The 19,557-nt window shown below is 59.0% G+C and overlaps 3 protein-coding genes across 5 annotated transcripts; 2 read left to right on the top strand and 1 right to left on the bottom strand.

Moving 5' to 3' along the window:
* Window positions 1-236: 236 nt before the first annotated feature.
* On the top strand, window positions 237-4,678 carry SP6 (Sp6 transcription factor). Its single transcript, XM_006098912.3, is given in 3 exon segments — window positions 237-594; window positions 3,349-4,438; window positions 4,440-4,678. Coding segments are annotated over 2 exon segments (1,131 nt in total). The 5' UTR covers window positions 237-594; window positions 3,349-3,406; the 3' UTR covers window positions 4,539-4,678.
* Window positions 4,679-10,967: 6,289 nt separating this feature from the next.
* SCRN2 (secernin 2) lies at window positions 10,968-14,927 on the top strand. 3 transcript variants are annotated; one of them, XM_006098911.3, is made up of 8 exons: window positions 10,968-11,048; window positions 11,397-11,570; window positions 12,116-12,297; window positions 12,861-13,060; window positions 13,752-13,967; window positions 14,056-14,221; window positions 14,315-14,495; window positions 14,751-14,927. In XM_006098911.3, exons 1-8 carry the CDS (start codon window positions 10,998-11,000, stop codon window positions 14,901-14,903), a joined length of 1,323 nt encoding a protein of 440 aa, XP_006098973.2. In that variant the 5' UTR covers window positions 10,968-10,997; the 3' UTR covers window positions 14,904-14,927. The 3 variants fall into 3 exon arrangements, with proteins under 3 accessions (XP_006098973.2, XP_014319966.1, XP_023618383.1); XM_014464480.2 differs by having other exon boundaries at window positions 14,056-14,495; window positions 14,751-14,910; XM_023762615.1 differs by having other exon boundaries at window positions 14,056-14,886.
* Window positions 14,928-15,253: 326 nt separating this feature from the next.
* On the bottom strand, window positions 15,254-19,555 carry LRRC46 (leucine rich repeat containing 46). The gene is given in 10 exon segments (XM_006098909.3): window positions 15,254-15,624; window positions 15,902-16,041; window positions 16,357-16,373; window positions 16,375-16,401; window positions 16,403-16,428; window positions 16,633-16,742; window positions 17,035-17,081; window positions 18,114-18,222; window positions 19,034-19,139; window positions 19,239-19,555. Coding segments are annotated over 10 exon segments (963 nt in total). The 5' UTR covers window positions 19,249-19,555.
* Between the last annotated feature and the right edge of the window lie 2 nt (window positions 19,556-19,557).

Genomic DNA, 19,557 nt, shown 5'->3' with positions numbered 1-19,557 from the left:
ATCACCCCAGGGCCCGCCCCCTCTCTGGTCCCCCCCACCCCCCCAGGGTCGGAGCGAGTCCTGCGTCCCCAGCCCAACCAAACCAGCTCCGGGGCAGCTTTCTTCCCCGCGGGGCGGGTCTTGGAACCCGGGAGACACTCCGCCCGGGCCCCTGGCCCGAGACCTGGAGGGATGAGGAGGAGCGAGGGAGGTGGCGGGAGGCGACCTAGATAGCGATCCCTCCCCCATTCCCTGCCCGCCCCCTCCTCGCGGGCCCGGCCCAGCCGAGCCTCCCGTCCCGCCGAGCCCGCAAGGGTTAAGGCGGCCGCAGGTGAGGTGGGCGGGGCTGCGATTTCGGGGAAAAAGGAGCGCGGAGCCCGGGATGAAGGCAGAGCGCGCGGGTGAGTCACGGGCGGAGCTGGCCTCGCTCGCTCGCTCGCTCGCTAGCTGGCTCCCGCCCGCCCTCCGCCCCTCCTCCGCCGGCTTGGGTCGCGGCCCCTGCTCGCCCTTGGCCGCTGCCCCTCGCCGCTGGAGAGCCGCCGGCGCACCGGGCCCTGGAGCGCCCGTCGGTAGCGCGTCCGCCAGCCGTGCCCGGAGTCCGAGCGCAGCCTCGAGGTAGGAGCCCGGGTCGGGGCGGCGAGGGGTGCGCGCTCCCGGGGTCCTCTCGGAAAGACGTGCCCGGAACGCGCCCCCAGGGCTTCGGGGGAGCAGAATCCGAGGGGCTCAGAGCCCCAGCGGAGAGAAAACTGGGCGGACGGGAGAGACTGGAGGGACCGAGGAGACTGGAAACTGGGGAAACTGGAGCGACTGGGACAACCGGAGGACTTGAACCTTAAGGACGGGGAGTAGGGAAGTCCGACCGACCACCGGAGCGCCGGTGATCCGAGAGGCAGCGGGGGAGAGGGGATCGGGTGTCCCTAGCCGCCTTCCCCCGTTGGGGAGCGCGAAGCCGGGACTGTGCGTCCTGCGGTCTCCCACCCCGAAGCCTCGCTGGCAGGCCGTGCATCCCGGGCTTGGGCTGCCTGCCCTGGGTCGGGAGGGGCCGCCCTGTGGAGCCTGGGTCGTTAGCCTCCCCACCCCCTCGCCTTTGGGGCCGTTCCCAGGCGCCAAAAGCTATTAGGGTCCCCGGCCTCACTGCTCCCGCCCAGCCCCTCCTGGGCTGCCCCGCCTGGGCCTGAGGCTGCACTCCTGCAGCTTCACCCGGTTCCTTTCTTGTGGTGAGGCCGCCGGAGCCTGAGTAGGCGCCCCAGCCCCTCTCCCTCTCCCTCTGCCAGACTCCTGCGGCCACCTCCCTGCTCCCAGAGGCAGGAGGTAGTAAGGTCAGCTGAGCCCCGCCGTGGAAAGTCCCTGCCCGAAACCAGAGCGCCTCCTCTGCCAATCAGATAGGAACCCCACACCTGGGGCTCCCGAGCCTTAGGGAGAGATGGTGAGAAGAGGGGGACCTTCAACTCACAGATAGATGGTCAAGAAAGGGGTGCAGGTCTTCAGGTTCCCAGTGGTTCAGGGAGAGTGGAGAGACCTGGTTCACAGAGACACATACAGTACATACTTTGTGGGTGTGTGTGTGTTTCAGTCCTCACCAGAGGACATTTTTTCATTGCTTTTTTTAGAGAGAGTGGAAGGGAGAGGGAGAGACAGAGAGAGAAACATTGATGTGAGAGAGACACATCGATTGGTTGCCTCCCGCAAGCACCCGGACCAGGGCTGGGGATTGAGCCTGCAACGGAGGTATATGCCCTTGACTGGAATCAAACCTGGGACCCTTCAATCCGCAGGTTGACGCCCTATCCACTGAGCCAAACTGGCTAGGGCCATAGCTGTTGATTGAATGAATAAATGAATGTCTTTGTTCAAGTCACTTCTCCAAATACTGCCTCAGTTTCCTCTTTTTCAAGAGTGTTAGTCTGAGCGGTAGTTCTCAACATTTGGCTGCATATTAGAATTATCTGTGGGACTCCTATAAATGATCCATGCCTAGCCTTGGCCAGTGTAGCTCAGTTAGTTGGAGCATCATCCCATACACCAGAAGGTAGAAGGTTCGATTCCTTTGAAGCTCATTTTTAAAAATGATTAAATTAGCTTCTTAGTTATTTGAAGTAAAGAACTTACTAGTTTTATTCTTTAAAAAAATAAATAAAATAAAAATGATCCACGCCTAGAATACACCCGTTATTAAAAACCCTTTGGGCAAGGCTTCCTCTTAATTTTTGTGATTCTGCTTTCCCCCACTCCGACCCTGCATCCCTTAAGGAGTGTCGGCCTTTTGTTTTTTATTTTATTTTTCATATTTCCCTTTTTTCTTGTTGTTTTTTAATATATATATATTAAGGATATTGTTATTGATTTCAGAGCGGAAGGGATAGGGAGAGTTAGAAACATCAATGATGAGAGAGAATCATTGACCCGCTGCCTCCTGCACACCTGCAACTGGGGCATATGCCCTTGACCGGAATGGAACCCGGGACCCAGCAGTCCACAGGCCCAGGCTCTATTGGCCCAGGCTCTATTCACTGAGCCAAACTGGCTAGGGCAGGAGTGAGCTTGATGGTCAACTCTTCACGCCTCCCCGCTTCACATCTGGGTCTCCGCTCCACGGCAGGAGGGCATGGGTAGCAGCCGGAGAGAGCGGGCTGGCACCAGTGCAGCCGGAGAGAGCGGGCTGGCACCAGTGTGGGTCAGGACCGGGGAGGGGGCTTAACTTTCACTGCACTGAACCCCAGGGAGGTGAAGTCCTTGCCGGAGGGAAAGCGTGAGGGCCAGGCATGGAGCTGGGGAGAATGAGGTTGGGCAGTGAAATGCTCTTCCTCAAGGAACATGCCTTAGAGATGGAATTCAGGTTGTTGTTTTTTTTTCTTTTCCAAAATCCCAGAATCTGCTTTGGGCTTTGGGAAGTCAGATAACCTCAAGCTTTGGGTTTCAGAAACAGGCCACCTCCCTCTCCCCACCTGTATCCTGAGTTAAAGTGGGAAAGCTGCGATGGGGCTAGATCCTCCACTTGGGCTGGCAGCAGGTCTGCAGGGGGCAGCTGGGGTCGGCCGGTGTGAGCACTGTCCTGTAGGAGTATCCTCCCTACCAGCCGGGGACCAGCCCAACTCCCAGGATAAGCTGGGTCCTCTAGGAGAGAGAACGTAGGGGAAGGGAGACTTCCATCCTCCTCTGCCCTTGGCCGAGACCTTCACACCCTCAAGTCTTCCTAGTTCTCTCAAATGCTCTTAACTGATCTTTAATCCCCCAACCTGAGGGGCGTTTCTCTTTTTCACCTGGGGGCGTGGAGAGGGAGGGAGGGGCACTTCGCAGGGAGGGGACTAGGTTGGGACTGAAGGCGCGCTGGTGATTTTGCTCACTTCACCTCTCCTTTGCCTCCTTTAGGTCTCACCTGAGGAGCCCCTGACCGTCCCTGTCCCCCACCGCATCCCGCACCCCGGCAATGCTAACCGCTGTCTGCGGCTCTCTGGGCAGCCAGCACACGGACGCGCCCCACGCCTCCCCTCCGCGCCTCGACCTGCAGCCCCTCCAGACATACCAGGGCCACACGAGCCCGGAGGCGGGGGACTACCCCTCCCCGCTGCAGCCTGGAGAGCTGCAGAGCCTCCCGCTGGGCCCCGAGGTGGACTTCTCGCAGGGCTATGAGCTCCCGGGGGCCTCCTCCCGCGTAACCTGTGAGGACCTGGAAAGCGACAACCCCTTGGCCCCGGGACCCTTTTCCAAGCTCCTGCAGCCAGACATGTCCCACCATTACGAGTCGTGGTTCCGGCCGACGCACCCGGGCACCGAGGATGGCTCCTGGTGGGACCTTCATGCGGGGGCCACCTGGATGGACCTCCCCCACACGCAGGGCGCGCTGACCTCCCCTGGCCACCCGGGGGCGCTGCAGGCCGGCCTGGGGGGCTACGTTGGAGACCATCAGCTCTGCGCCCCGCCGCCCCACCCACACCCACACCACCTCCTCCCAGCCGCCGGAGGGCAGCACCTCCTGGGGCCCCCCGACGGGGCCAAGGCCTTAGAAGCGGTGGCGCCGGAGTCCCAGGGGCTGGATTCCGGTCTGGACGGGGCGACGCGGCCCAAAGGCTCCCGGCGGTCCGTGCCCCGCAGCTCAGGTCAGACCGTGTGCCGCTGCCCCAACTGCCTGGAGGCGGAGCGACTGGGGGCTGCGTGCGGGCCCGACGGGGGCAAGAAGAAGCATTTGCACAATTGCCACATCCCCGGCTGCGGCAAAGCCTACGCCAAGACGTCGCACCTGAAGGCGCACCTGCGCTGGCACAGCGGCGACCGGCCCTTCGTGTGCAACTGGCTGTTCTGCGGCAAGCGCTTCACGCGCTCCGACGAGCTGCAGCGCCACCTCCAGACCCACACGGGCACCAAGAAGTTCCCCTGCGCCGTCTGCAGCCGCGTCTTCATGCGCAGCGACCACCTGGCCAAGCACATGAAAACCCACGAGGGCGCCAAGGAGGAGGCGGCGGGGGGCGGCCGCGGGCGAGGGCAAGGCTGGCGGCGCGGTGGAGCCCCCGGGGGGCAAAGGCAAGCGGGAGGCGGAGGGCGGCGGAGCTCCCTCCAACTGAGCTCCTCCCACCGCCTCCCCGCGGCCCCCCCGGGCATCAGAAGAGAACCCCCTGGCCTGGTGTCCCGGGGCGGCTTGAGCGAGGAGCAGGTGGTTATTTATTGCGAGGGGTGGAAGCGGTGTGGGGTCGGGGAGAGGGGACACTAGGGGTGCTTTAGTCTCTGTGGCTGGACAGGACGCGTTTGCCTGTTTGGCTGGCCGGGTGTGTGTGTGGGGGGAGCTGCGCAGGCCCCACTGTTCTCGGTTTCCTCGCTGTTTCCTCACGTCCCCCAGCTGGAGGGATGCGGTGGGGTGTCCCCACCGCGGCTGCAGGGCGGAGGGGGCCCGCCGGAGAAGACGGGCATCCCGGGAACATAGAGGAGGGGGGCCGCCCCTGCGCTGGGGGGACCTGTCCGGACGCGTCCTTAGCGCCTGGGAACCGGGACATAAAAGCGCCTCCGGATCCGCCCCGTGGCCTGGCCCCTTTCATCCCCTCCTGGTTCTCTCCCTAGGGTTTCCGGAGGGAGAGCTGCGATGGGGTAGGGGAGGCCGGGGGTCCCCTTCAGGGCGGGGTCTCCATCAGGCGAGGAGGCTGTTGCTGTAAAAATAACTCCTTTGAGGCGCCTCCTTGTTAACCCTCCCAGACCCAGCCTGATGGAGCCATGAAGGAAGGGGGCAGAGGGCCAGAATCCGGGACAGCTTCCCAGCCCTAACTGCGGGGTGGAGCAGAGAGCCGGATAGAGGTGGGGCCTGGGCAAGGAGGGCCCCTTCTAAGACGAGAGGAAGCAATTGAACGGGGGAATGGAGGAAACAAACCCCTTCCGCTCCAAGCTCGGATTCGGTCCTTACTCTCGGTCTTGATGAAAAGTAAAGTTCAGTCGTCCCCATTCCCCATCCGTCCCCCCCAGCCCCACCCCATGTGAGCTTTCCAGGCAGCCAGAAGCCCCCGCTCTAGAATTAATGTAGTTCCTCCTCCTAGGTGCCCCATCGGCCGCCTTCCCCCCTGGGGATGGAAGGGACAGGGTTACCGGGCTTGTTGGGGTTCGGTGGGGTGCCCCAGCAGAGGGACCCCCAGCAGTTCCCAGGCCCCTCCTGTAGAAGGTGTGATGGGAGGCTCCCATCCCTGTCCGTGGGAGGCAGTGGCTCTCCCACTGGAAGGGGCTGCCTTCTGTGATGTCTAGGAAGCTGTCCCCTTTCCTTCTTTAGATGCTAGAAATACCTTCTGGTTGTGATCCCCGAGTGGGAAGGGAGGGAGGAGTCCAGCAGAGGCAAAGGGGAGGGAGGCGATGAGGGAAGTGTGGAGCTAGTGGGCTTTCCCAGGCTTGATATGGAGGCTGTAAGGTTCCTCCTCCCCCCCCGCCCCGACCTCCCCTCTTTCCACCCAGAGCCTTTTTGGAGGATTAGTTGTGTATTGATTTTTAAGTTATAAGCAAAGGGTATTTTATTTAATATTAGGGCATGTGTTTGTGCATGTTGTGTGTATGTGTACGTGAGTGTGTGAGTGTGTGTGTGTGTGTGTGTGTGTGTGTGTGTGTGTTTCTCTACTGAGCCTGTGGTCTCCAGCCAAGGGAGACCCTACCTTGTTCACCCCGTCCAAGGTCCTGGGCTTTAGGCCTACCGTGTCTCTTCCTCCCTTGGGGATGCTGGAGCCCGGTCCAAGGAGCTCAAAGGGAAATGGGGCTGGGATCTGGGTGGGAATCTGTGTGTGTGTAGAAGGGAGTCCTTACAAGGGATTGGGTGACTCTCCCAGCGGGACTCATGGGCCCGGGGTAGTTTAAGAAATAATGTTCTTTCTTTCTGTTCCCTCTGATCCCGACCTCCTGCTGACCCCGCCAGAGGTCCCTTTCCTTGCCGAGAGGCTTGGGGGCAGGAGAGAGTTGGCAGTGCCTGCAGGTTGCCTGGCCAGGAGGAGAGAGGGGGAGAAAGGGAGGGCACGTGGGTGTGAGATGCCTTTCTCCTCCACCCATCGAAACCAGCCGCCACCTCCCTGTGCTACCAGGACAGCTGTTCCCAGTGACCATTCCAAGGGGAACTCCCGAATGAGTGGTGGTGGTGGGGGGACAGGGCTGTTCCCCTTGTGGAGGCCCCCAGCTCTGAGGTGTCCGGTGAGGGCTTTGGTTAGGTTTTCTGTCTGCCCCCTTCTAGGCAGCCCCCTAGAGGAGAAATGTAGGATTTTTTTTCTTTATTAACTGCTGTGAACCCACTTTGTTGGGGGGGAGGGAGAAGAGGAAGAAACAGCCTGTGTTTTTTATGCCGTAATAAAGTCATCAACCACATCATTGCTTCATTTGTCTTCTCGCCCTGGCGGTCCGTTTCCTCCTGGACTCCGTGTCCCGCAGCCGTGAGGACCAGGCTGCTGCAGGGTGGGGTGGACACTGCTCTTTGATCTCACAGCCCTGGGCGGCCTCACCTCTCCCCCTGTGTTTGGGGCAGAGCTGGGCTGATGGAAGGGTCCGATCCTGCCCTGGAGGTGGCTGGTTCAGGAGGGAGGAGCTCCCACTGGGTTGATAGTTCTGCCGGCTGTCCCTCCCCGGTGGAACCTGTGCAGATGAGGAAGTTCTAGATGTTTCCTTCCTCCTCCACACACAAGCCCCCTCTTTCCCCTCCCCTGCCAAGAACGCTGCTGGTTCCCTGCCTTCCCAGAGACCGCCAGCCTCTTGGCACCCTCACCCCACACGGGGGTGTGTGTGTCAGTCGGTCCTTCTGGCTGTGAGTGAGGTGGGGGTGACTGACAGCGATTTCTTCACCCAGGATGATCCCTATCAGGAACAAGGCGATGAAAGGCAGCCAAGATATCTGATGGGCTCCCGCCCAGCTGGAAGGTATGAGGGAAAGGCTCCTGCTGCAACTCCCAGATAGAGACCTGCCAGTTACACAACCACGCTGTGCACGAATGCGCCCTCGCCGGACCCACGGGGCGCCTTCGGATATGCAGAACTGCCCATCTGTGCACACTTTCCCAGGCTGCCCAATGCCTGGCATGTAGTTGGTGCCTATTAATGTCAAATGAGTATAAAACCTCAACTCCAGAGCCCCAAAGCCAGGAAGGTGGATGAAGGATCAGTTTTGGGCTCCAAGGGGGCAGATAGATTATTGTGTTCTTTTTTTAAATATATATATTTTTTATTGTTTTCAGAGAAGAAGGGAGAGGGAGGGAGAGAGAACAAACCATCAATGATGAGAACGAATCACTGATCGGCTGCCTCCTGCACACCCCACACTGAGGATCCAGCCCTCAATCCAGGCATATGCCCTGACTGGGGATTGAACCGTGACCTCCTAGTTCATAGGTTGATACTCAACCACTGAGCCATACCGGCTGGGCAGATTATTGTGTTTTTTCACCTTCCCATCCTCACTTTTTTTGTGTGTGCCAAAATTATTCTTTTTTATCTAGTGGGATTTCTATTTCCCCCCGCTCTAACCCTAATCCAATTTTTCAGAACTAAATCTAGTACCCAGGTTGGCCCATCCTATCACAGGTTTGGGTCTGGGCTCACAAAATCCACCTTGGGGTGGGGGTCAGACAGGAAACCACACTGGTGTTTGGGGGGGCAAAAGTTTGTTCCCATCTGCTGCTGCGTTAGACGTCTCGGAGGACAAGAAACAGGTGTGTTTTCCTGTGACCTCATGCCCACCCCACTCCTTGGGGTGCTCTTTTGTCCTCCTGGTTCTGGGGGAGTTAGACCCCAGGAACCTGGTGAGTCCTCTCCTGTCCCCCCAGCGCTGTCCCCGCTGTCCCCGGGGACAGGAGGGCAGCTGTGGGGCCGGCTGGGCCTGTCTGGGCAGGGCTGGCTGCCCCTCCTCCCCGTGCAGCTCCTCCCGCTGACCTGCATTCTTAGCGGGGGCCTTTGGTGGGGCTCTGACGCTCCCTCGGCTCGTTTGCCTTGACAGCAATGCTGCCTGGCTGGCCTGGCCCCCCCTGATGGAGCCCAAGGCTGGCCACCTCTGACCTTTCAGGTCAGGAGCCCCTGGCAGGACGATCCCGGAGGAGCTGGGCGGGAGGGAAATCAGAACATCTGGACTGACCCTCTGGGCGACTTCTCTGAGCCGCCAGCTCCTCTCCTAGGACGTGGGAGTGGAATTCCGAGGTGGGTGAGTGAAATCTGGAATGGAAAGTGACAGGAGCAGGCAGCCTGGGAACTGCCGCCTGGGGCTGTGCCGCGCCGACTCCGCGTCTCCTCCTGCCTGTGCCTGCCCCCTAGCGGGAAGCTGGGGACGTGCAGACGGTGAACCAGCTTTCCGGCGGGCCGCTTGGGCGCTCCTGTTAGCCCACAGCCTTGAAGTTTGTTTCTGGAATGCCACGCAATGGCAACCTTACCACCCCTCCCTGACGCTGCACCCGAAGCAGCCTTCACCTCCACGTCAGCCCAGGAAGCCTGGCTGCTCAGGTTTGAAAAGAATCTCAGGAACTAAACAGTCCTGCTGTTCCCAATCAGTAGACTATTCGGATCACCCGTGGACTTTTTCAAGATACCGCGATTTCCTTCCCCAAACCCCACCCAGGTATGCCCCTTGGGGCTGTATGAGAGCAGCACTTCTCAGACTTCATACCTGAAGTCTGGTGAACGTACAGCTTCTGATGCAGTAGGTCTGAGGTGGGGCCCAAGACTCGACAATTTTCACAAGCTGTCAGATGATGCTGATGCTGGCAGTCTGCCGACACTTTGATAGCAGAGAATTAAAGTGTCGTGTTGTGCAGTGGGAGATGTGTGGCTGAAAAATAGCCACCCTGGCTGGGTAGCTCAGTTGGTTGGAGTGTCGTCCTGATACACCAAGGTTGCAGGTTCAATCCCCAGTTTGGACACAAACAAAAGTCAATGAATGAATGAATAAGTGGAACAACAAGTCGATCTTTCTCTCTCCCCCTTCCTCTCTCTAATATCAATCAATAAATACAAATAAAAAAATTAACCCTCCCTCTCCCCACCTGTGGTTGAGAACCACGGAGGCCCTCGCAGGGTAAGAGACCTGCCCAAAGTGACCCCACAAAAGCAAGATCAGATGCCAGTCTGCAGAGTTCCAGGTATGCTCCTCCCTACTCCAGCCCAGCTTCTAGGCCACTCTTCTGTTCAAGTGGCAGTCCCCTTCCTGGAGACACGGGCATCTTCTTGGGATACCTGAAGGCATTTAGGAAACATCTCAGGTTTCAGGCCCCCAACAGCCTTATCTGCCAGGTCTCCTCCAGCCATCACCAAGCACACCCGCCTACAGCCTGCCTCCGGGAAAAGCCTCAGCCTCTGCCTTCATTCCCACTCTAGGAGTAACCGATGGAGCAGCAGCCCTGATTGTGTGGCTGGTGGGTGTGGGAGAAATAGACCATCTGTAGTGTCTCCCCCATTCCTGAAGGACTTCACAGAGCAAAACGGTGTGAGATGCATTCGCTTAAATGCTGGATATGATGGAGATCGCTTATAGAGGAAAATGACCCAGCAAGCAGAACACTCAAGATTTCTCCTGTTTCAGCTTCATTGTGTGTAAAGACACCATATCTTTGGAGTAGAAATTTCCAAATTTTCTTTCAAAGCACTTTGGGGGGGGGGAGCAGAATCATTTTTTGGGGGGTTGGATGGGTTTTATGTATAGGTGCCCTTCAAAAAGGCATTAACTTATGTGTTCCCTACATCTCCTGGCCGAGCCATTCTTTTTTTTAAAAAAAAATACCTTTTCGCCCAGCCGGTGTGTCTCAGTGGTTGAGCCTCGACCTGTGAACCAGGAGGTCACAGTTTGATTCCCGGTCAGGGCACATGCCTGGGTTCGATCCCCAGTGTGGGTCGTGAAGGAGGCAGCCGATCAATGATTCTCTCTCATCATTTATGTTTTTATCACTCTCTCCCTCTCCCTTCCTCTCTGAAATCAATAAAAATATATTTTAAAAATAAAAAATAATTTTTCTTTCTTTTTAAAAACATTTTTTTTTTTTCAGAGAGAGGAAGGGGCATCAGCTGGCTCCTGCATGTCCCCCACCGGGGATGGAGCCCACAACCTGGGCATGTGCCCTCACCGGAAATGGATCCAGTGACTTCTCGGTGCATGGGACAAAGCTCAACCAACTGAGCCACATCAGCCAGGGACTGGCGGGTGGGGCACCAGCCTGGGATCGTGCCTTCGGAATTCAAACCAGGGCACAAGTTCTTTAATTCCAGATGCCCCAGCAGTCCCAGCTTTCTAATAAACCCGCCCGGCTTTTCTTTCCTCTCTTTTCACGTGGCTCCTTTCCGCTCCCAGCTCCTGCTCCCCACGGTGACCCTACTGGAGTTGCGGGCTGATTCTCAGCCTTTTCCTGCTTGAAAGCTGCGCGCGGGGAAGGGCAGGCAGCCAAGCCAGACTAGGGAGGCCGCTCTTCCCCAAGAAGCGGTGCTAGCGCGCACCCTGGTGGAAGACCGAGGAACTGCAGGCGCTCCGTTCCAGCTCCGCCCCGGGGGGCAAGGCCTTCCAGGTCACCTGGGAACCTCGGTCCAACGGGCAGACCTGACCCTAAATGGAGGCCCTGGCTCCCGGAACTAAGCTGGGGATCGAGCAGGGAGAGAGGGTGAGGAGCACACACGACTGGGAAGCCAGAAGGGGGGGACAGAAGAGGGGTGTGGGACACTTGGAGAGGCTCAGGGCAACAAGGGAGATGGGCCAGGACTCTCAGAAGGGCAGGGCCCGAGGAGCGGGCTGGCCTGCTGATTCCTGAGCCTGGAGCGTGGGGAGAGAGTGGGTGCCTCCGGGTCACATTGCTCATGGAGTGTGCGCGGGGTGCGGGGTGTCCAGAACCCGACGGCACTGCCTTCCCTGCGTGTCTGTTTTCACGTGTTGGGAGAGGGGCTCCCTAGCACTGATTCCAGGCTGGGATAGTGGAGACACGAGGGACACACTCGTCTCCCCATCTCCCCAGATGGCATCGTGGAGCCCTGACGCCCCATGTTCCTGTGACTGCTTTGTCTCGGTGCCCCCGGCCTCGGCCATCCCAGCTGTCATCTTTGCCAAGAACTCAGACCGGCCCCGGGATGAGGTGCAGGAGGTGGTGTTTGTCCCGGCGGGCGCTCATGCCCCTGGCAGCTGGCTCCAGGTGGGTTAGGCCTCTGGGGCGCCGGGTGGTGGCAGAGGTAGGCCTTCTTCTCAGTCAAGACCTTTCTCCTCTCTGCTCCCCACACCTGGGAGGCCTCCAGATGTGGAAAGAGCATGAGCTTCACATCTACCAGCCTGGACTTAGCCTATTAGTTAGCCTCTGTCGTCCTCATTGTCCTCCTCTGTAAAATGGGAATAATATGGCCTTCCTCTAAGGCAGTGGTTCTCAACCTTCCTAATGCCGCGACCCGTTAATACAGTTCCTCATGTTGTGGTGACCCCCAACCATAAAATTATTTTCGTTGCTACTTCATAACTGTAATGTTGCCACTGTTATGAATCGTCATGTAAATATCTGATAGGCAGGATGGTCTTAGGCGACCCCTGTGAAAGGGTCGTTCGACCGCCAAAGGGGTCGCGACCCACAGGTTGAGAACCGCTGCTCTAAGGGCTGAGGAAGGTGACTGCCACTTGGTAGGAACCTTCCCCTTTCTGATCGGACTCTCCCTCTCTCCGCGTCCCCCCCCCCCCCCCCCCGGCCTGCAGTGCACCTACATCGAGGTGGAGCAGGTGGCGAAGACCCATGCTGTGATCCTAAGCCGCCCTTCCTGGCTGTGGGGGGCGGAGATGGGCGCCAACGAGCATGGCGTCTGCATTGGCAACGAGGCCGTGTGGACCAAGGAGCCAGTTGGGGAGGGGGAGGCCCTGCTGGGCATGGATCTACTCAGGTGCGGCCCCTGCCCTTCCTCGTCCCCTCAACACACCAGAAGTCTGGGGACCGAGGACTGGCCCAGGCCTTCCTCCCCTCCTCCAAGCCTGGTCCACAAAGGGCCCCTTCCTTTCTGCGTCACCACCAGGAGGCCGCCCTGCCCCTCCCTCCCCGGGCCCCATCTCCACAATCTGGTTGGAAGCTCTCCCAGGTGGCCACCTCTGGGCCTCCCCTGGCCCCGAATCAATAGAGGCGAAACGTCTTTCTAATGAAATCTCATCCCGATTTATTAACCCAATGAAAGCGGAGCAGCTCTGATTGAAGAGGTGGTGGGCTCAGGGCACGTCTCCGAGACTGTGTGTTGGGCCTTTGCATGGCCCCTCAGAGGCAGCCTGACAACCACCGGCATCGCTGCAGTGTTGGCAGGTTTTCTAGGGGACTCGGGCCTGACACCAACCCTCCCTGGGCCTCTTCTGTCCCCGGGAGCTCCCGCCACCAGCCACGGTGCCCCATCACCCGCCTGTCCCCTGGAGCTTCCGCCGCCTTTCACCCTCCTGTCCCCCGGACCTCTTTCTGTGCCAGGCTGGCTTTAGAACGCAGCAGCTCAGCCCAGGAGGCTGTGCACGTGATCACAGGCTTGCTGGAGCGCTATGGGCAGGGGGGCAGCTGCCGGGAGGACCCCACGCCGTTCTGCTACCACAACACCTTCCTGCTGGCTGACAGAACCGAGGCCTGGGTGCTGGAGACGGCGGGGCGGCTGTGGGCCGCACAGAGGATCCAGGGTGAGCGGCCGGTGCTGGGGCCTGCCTTTGCCCGCCTTGGGAGGGGGTGGGAAAGGTGGTGGCTGCAGGGAAGGGCCAATCCAGGCGCAGGCCTCTCGGGTGGTGGGGCCATCCAAAGAGATGGAAAACGAGCCCCGAGGGGGAACCTATCCTCCCCCTTCACGTGGTTCAGTCCTCTTGTGCTCCAGCCTGCTGCTTCCTCCGAGGAGCCTTCCTGGACTCCCTGATGGTCAGGTTTCCCCCTTATATCAGGTTTCCCTCTGGCTGCTCTGGGGAGGGTGCCTCTTCACCACACTCACCACAGATGGCAGACTCAGTTCTTCCTGTGATGGTTCTGTCTCCCTCTTCACCATTGTGCTCTCAGCGCCCAGCCGAGCGCCTGGCACAGAGTAGGACTCAGTGATGGTGAACCCTATGACACCCGTGTCAGAGGTGACACGCGAACTCATTTTTTTGGTTGATTTTTCTTTGTTCAATGGCATTTAAATATATAAAATAAATATCAAAAATATAAGTCTTTGTTTTACTATGGTTGCAAAGATCAAAAAATTTCTAGATGTGACACGGCACCAGCGTTAAGTTAGGGTTTTTCAAAATGCTGGCACGCCGAGCTCAAAAGGTTCGCCATCCCTGGAGTAGGTGCTCAATCATGAACGAGCCCCCCCCTCCCCCACCCCCTTCTCCTCCGCAGAGGGCGCCCGCAACATCTCCAACCAGCTGAGCATCGGCACCGACATCTCAGCCGAACACCCGGCGCTTCGGGCCCACGCCCAGGCCCAGGGCTGGTGGGATGGCCGGGGCCCCTTCGACTTCGCTCAGGTCTTCTCGCTGACGCAGCAGCCGGTGCGCATGGAGGCGGCCAAGGCCCGCTTCCGGGCCGGGCGGGAGCTGCTGCAGCAGCTGCAAGGTCAGAGGGTGACGGGGTGAAGGGGTGACGGCCAGCCTCTCCCCCGTCCCGTAGCTTTGGGGGCCCCTGACCCTGTCCCGCTCGGCAGGGGGCATCACGGCCGAGGCGATGATGGGCATCCTCAGGGACCAGCAGACGGGCATCTGCATGGACTCCGGGGGCTTCCGCACCACGGCCAGCATGGTGTCCGTCCTGCCCCGGGACCCCTCGCGGCCCTGCGTCCACTTCCTCACGGCCACGCCAGACCCTTCCAGGTGCGGCCCGGGCTGGGGACCGAGGCGGAGTGTGCGGGGCCGGGTTCGCGAGGGACGTGGCCGTCCTCCATCCCTCCATCTGCGCCCCCTCAGGTCAGTGTTCAAACCTTTCATCTTCGGGGCGGGGGCGGCCCAGGCCCCCCAGGTGCTGTCCCCCACCTTTGGAGCACAGGACCCCGTCCGGACCGCGCCCCGCTTCCAGACTCGGGTGGATCGCCAGCACGCTCTCTACCGAGGACACCAGGAGGCCCTGGGGCTGATGGAGCGGGAGCAGGTGACCCCCAGGGAGCAGGGCCTTCTGGGGGGACCACTCATGGCCCCCACGCCCGCTGGGTTCTGGGAATAGGGGGGGCTTGGGAGTGGAGAGGCTCCAGGGGGGGGAGAGGGCTCTCTCCCTTCAGAGCCAGCTGCCCAGGGGCATGTCGGGGCCTTTGTCCCTTCCTCCTGCTCCGTGAGACCAAAGACGACATGTCCCCCTTCATGGGGGGCAAAGCCTGCGCCGGGGACTCACCTCTGCCTCTCCCGGCAGGACCTGGGGCAGCAGCTGCGGCAGAAGCAGCGGGATCTGGAGCAGGAAGGCCTGGAGGCTGTGAGGGGGCTGCTGGCCGGGGCCCCACCCCCCCAGGAGCTGGGTGGCCTCTTCCAGGCCTTTGTGGAGCGGGAGAGCCAGGCATACGTCTGAGCTCCACAGCTCCTCCTGGCCTGGCCTGGGGCGCGGGGCCTGGGGGTGGGCCTGGCCTGGGACTCGGGGCTGGGGGTGGGCCTGGACCCCGGGGGCAGTGGGATCCGAGCAGGTCCTCCACGCCCCTTGTTCTGAGTGGCTGGCTCAGCCTCATCTTCATAAATATGTTTTATTTCTTATGTGTTTTGCTGATTTTCCCTCGAGCTGCCCCCAGTGACGTGGACACGTTCAGGGCCTGGAGACACTTTATTGGGACAGGCTCCCGCCACAGGAGGGCTCTGGGAGGGGGTCTCCCCTGTTCTTGTCCAGCCCTCCTTCCCGCGGCTTCGCTGACAGCCGAGGGCTGTACTTCACTTCTTGATTCTCCTGGTCATGGTTTTGGTTGTGCTGGGGGCCCCAGCCAGCGCGGCCTTGGGGGCCGGAGCTGCTCTGACCCCCCTCCTTGCCTGCACGGTGCTTTGGGGGCCCCTGGAAACCAGGGGGCACAGCTTCTTGGTGGCAGAGGAGGCTTGTGGCAAGGAGGCAGGCTCCGGGGGTGGCTCCTTCCCCGGCCGGGGAGTGGCAGCGGAGGGGCGGTCCCCAGCCATGGGCCTCCCGGGCAGCTGGGGCAGCTCCGTGAGGACGGGCTGGGTCTCTAGCCTCAGCTGGTGCTCCGCCTGGGCTGCCTGCTGCCTGTGCGCCTTGTGCCTGCTCATGTCCTGCTCCAGCTCCTGGAGGAAGCCTGTGAGGGCCAGGACACGGTGTCGGATGGAGCCCGGGCCCAGCAGGAAGGCCCCGGGGTGAGGGAGCTGGTCTCTGGCTGATCTGAGCAAACTGCCATTCCCAACCGGGAGGAGCCTGAGGCTGGGGGGTGGGGAGGGGTCACCTGTGTGCCCAGGCTGACATCTGGCCCTGGCTGTACTGTCCTCTGGCCCAGATGGGCCTGGGGCTACTTTCCCAGACCCCCCAGGGCAGGGGTGAGCTCTGGGGAGGCTGCGAGCCTTGGGAAGCAGGGTCACCTCGCTCTGTGCGGAACGGGCCACTCAGCTCTGGGAACTCTTCATCCGAGGCTCTGTCCTCCTCATCCGAGTCCCAGCGCTCCGACACGGGCTGCCTGTCCAGGTCCATGAGCAGGGGCAGGGCTCCTGTCACCAGCTTCCTGCAGGGCAGCAGGCAGAGGCTAGGCTGGAGGGCACCCCTGCGTGTGGAGCCTGGGACACTGCGCACAGAGCAACAGCACCCACACGGGGCAGGATGGTGGCTCAGGAGCAGGAAGCCCCCAGATTGCTAAGGGCTGGTTCCCTGTGGAGTGATGGGGGTGAAAGGGAAAAAGGGGCTGACTTGAGCTGGGGCGGGGGAGGGGAAGGGGCCATGGGCCAGACTCCAGATGTGCAGGCCGAGAGGGAGCCCCCGTGGAGTTGGGAGGAGGAGCTCAAGCCATCACCCCTTCCTTCTCGCCTTCAGTTGCCCTCACCTGTAGCCATCCTGGTTGGGTGCAGCTGTTCCAAATCAGGTTGAGGGATGAGAAGGCTCTGGGGAAATTCATCTGCTCGAACCAGAGTCGGGGGAATGAGGTTCTCATACCCACCTTCCAGCCCAAAGCCACTGCCTCTGCACAGCCCGACCCCTGGAGGGTGCGCGGTTAACGCAGGCACAGGGAGATGGGGCAGGGAGGAGGGAGGGCCCCGCACCGGACTTATTTCATCCCCGCACGGGACTTATTTCATGAGCCAGGGTGAGGGCATCCTACCCAGCTCCAGCTTTGCTATCAGGTTCTCCGAAAGGTCCAGAAACTGGAGGTACGGGAGGTCACGGAGGTTCTCCACCTGCCGGATTCGGTTTCCTGCCAGAGACAGGAAGCTGCAGGGGAAGGGAGGGGTTCAGAGAAAGAGCTGAATTACAGAACAGCTGCAGGAGAGGAAGAGGGCATGAGGTGCTCCGGCCCCAGCCTAGGCAGCCGGACGACAAGTGGGGACACATGGCCTTTTGGGGTGAGGGAAACAGCTAGGCGTGCTGGGTCCTCAGCTGACAAGAAGCCAGGCTTGGAGAGATCTGAGCCAGTTCTTTGGGGATGTTCCCAGGTTTCCTCCCCTTCACCCTCCCCCTTCTTCGTTCCCCACCCCACCCCCACCTGAGCCCTGGCACCCCATACCGTAAGGTGGGGACGCAGGCCAGGTTCTCAATTCGCTGGATCTTATTCTGCAGGAAGAAACCAAGGTGGGGGACCAACCTGAGGTCAGCTGGGTGAGGGACCCTTTAAAGGGACACAACCCCAGGACCATGTCGACTCTCGCAACTGGAGATCTGGCAACTGGGAACGATGATGACCCAGCCACTGAACTGTTTGTCACAACCTTGGGATGACTTGCTTTCTCCAGGTGGGTGGTTCAGGGTGTAAATTTGGGGCTGGCTACAATTGATTAAGGTTTACCCTGCTCACCCCACAGCCAAAGAGTGACCTGGAAATCAGAGAAGGAAACCAAGGGGACTCGGGGAAATGGAAAGGGTCTTGGTGGGGGCTTGCATATATGAAGAGAGCAATGAACATATCTTACTTTGATTTGCATGGTTTCTGTGGGGAAAGGTTCAGGGAGCTGGATATATTCAATCTGGGGGAGGCTGAAGGTCAAACTCCCCCCACCCCACCCCCAGCCTTCAAGTTTCTGAAGGACACAGAGGAATCTTCTTGGCTCCTTCCTCTTCTTCAAAACAGAAAAAGAGCTTGAGCTATAGAACATGAAAGATTTAGGGTCGACACCAAGAGGAACTAGAGCAGCAGAAGTGTCTGACAAAAAAACGGACTCAAGAACACGCTCAAGATCTCTTTTGGGCCGAAGCCGGTTTGGCTCAGTGGATAGAGCATCGGCCTGCGGACTGAAAGGTCCCAGGTTCGATTCCGGTCAAGGGCATGTACCTGGGTTGCGGGCACATCCCCAGTGGGGGATGTGCAGGAGGCAGCTGATCGATGTTTCTCTCTCATCGATGTTTCTAACTATCTCTCTCTCTCCCTTCCTCTCTGTAAAAAATCAATAAAAATAAAAAAAAGATCTCTTTTGGGAAACTGGTCTTTCCATCCAGGAGACTCTGCTTCATCTGGGAACAGTTTCAATGAAGGTCTGCCTGCCTGAACTCCAGGGAGTGGGCAAGGCGACCTGGTTGGCTCCTTTCAGATTAAACAGACTTGGTCCACAGGAAGCAAGTGGAGAGGAAGGAGAGGGGGCAAGAATTTACCGCTTGCAGATAGAGGCTGTGAAGGTTCTGGAGGCCCTCTAGATTCTTGATAGTGGTGATCCCCTCCCGGTCCAGGCGGACAGTCTGTAGTTCAGCAATAGTGTGGAACCTGGGAGAACAGTCAGTGGGGTGGTGTAACAGAGAGACACTTCTGTGGTCTCTTAGCAGGGAAGATGGGGGGGGGGGAATAGATTTTTAAGGAGGAGTGGATGGCTAAGTGACATATGAGTAGGAATTAGCCAAGAAGGTGAGACGGGGGTGAGGAGAAAGCATTTCAAACAGAAAGAATAGTATGTGCTTATTCAGCCTTTCTCAAACTTGAATGTGCCCGTAAATCCCCTGGGGGTCTTGTGAAAAATGCAGATTCTCATTCAGTAGGTCTGGGGTGGGGCGGAGATTTTTCATTTCTAACAAGCGCCCAGGTGATGTGGGTGCGGCTGCCCCCCTCCCCTCTCCCCAGCACCAGACCACTCTTAGTAGTAAGGCACTGAGGTGTGAGAACATGGGGTCTTCGAGGAATTGCACACCTGTGGAGAGTGGCAAGAAAGAAGGCTGGATGGGCAGCAGAGGTCAATTCATGATAAGGTGTTTAGATTTTATTTTGGAAGATTATATCATGGAGGGACTGATCAGAATTCTCATTTAAAAGGATCACTTTGGCAACAGTAGGGGGAGCCTGGACTGGGGTCTTGGGAGACTAATTAGGAGTTTGAGAGGTGATGACAGCTTTATCTAAGGCAGTTGAGTGGGAAAGAAATAGAATGATCTTGAAGGAGAGGAAATCAATTGGACATTACCACTGATTGAATGTGTGGAGTAAGAGAGGGACAGAGATTAGCTGACAAGTCAGTACAGCTCAAGGGACTGGTCTTCCCGGGGGATTTCAATATTCCAGCACCCTTATCTCTCCCTGCACGCACATCTTCTCTGACAGATCCTCATCCTCAGGGAAGGTCAAGTTCCGCTTAGTGATAAGGGCTTCGGTAATGCACACTTCCCCTTTCTCTGGACTCTCGGCAAGCTGAGCTGTGAAAAGATCGGTTCCATTGTTACAATTCCTTATTCTCGGAGGCCTGACCCTACTGTTATCCAACTGTTCTACCTACCACCCATCTCCCTACTCACCTCCAGGCATGATCTAAAGGCTGCTGGCCTGGGGCGGATTGGAACGAAGAGCAGAGTTTGGATAGCCCTTGGGGATGGCGGGATCCAGGGTGGTATGAAGAGAGAGAAGCTCAGAGACTTGGGGGACAAGGGAAAGGGGTTGATTCAGGGCAAATTACTGAAATGGGACAGAAGACAAAAGTAAACCGAAGTGGAGGGTCTGGAGTTTGCGGGTTGTAGAGGGGTTTTGCTGGCCGAAATCTCTGGGAGGTTTTAGCGCGTGCGGATGCAGAGAGCGGTTCAGCCGTTTAGCGCTGTTGCTAGGAGACCGACGCCAGGT

This window comes from Myotis lucifugus, unplaced genomic scaffold (assembly GCF_000147115.1).
Source record: "Myotis lucifugus unplaced genomic scaffold, Myoluc2.0 scaffold_254, whole genome shotgun sequence".
NCBI lineage: Eukaryota > Metazoa > Chordata > Mammalia > Chiroptera > Vespertilionidae > Myotis > Myotis lucifugus.
The sequence above is the reverse complement of the archived record's forward strand: the minus strand, read 5'-3'. Positions and strand labels throughout refer to the sequence as shown.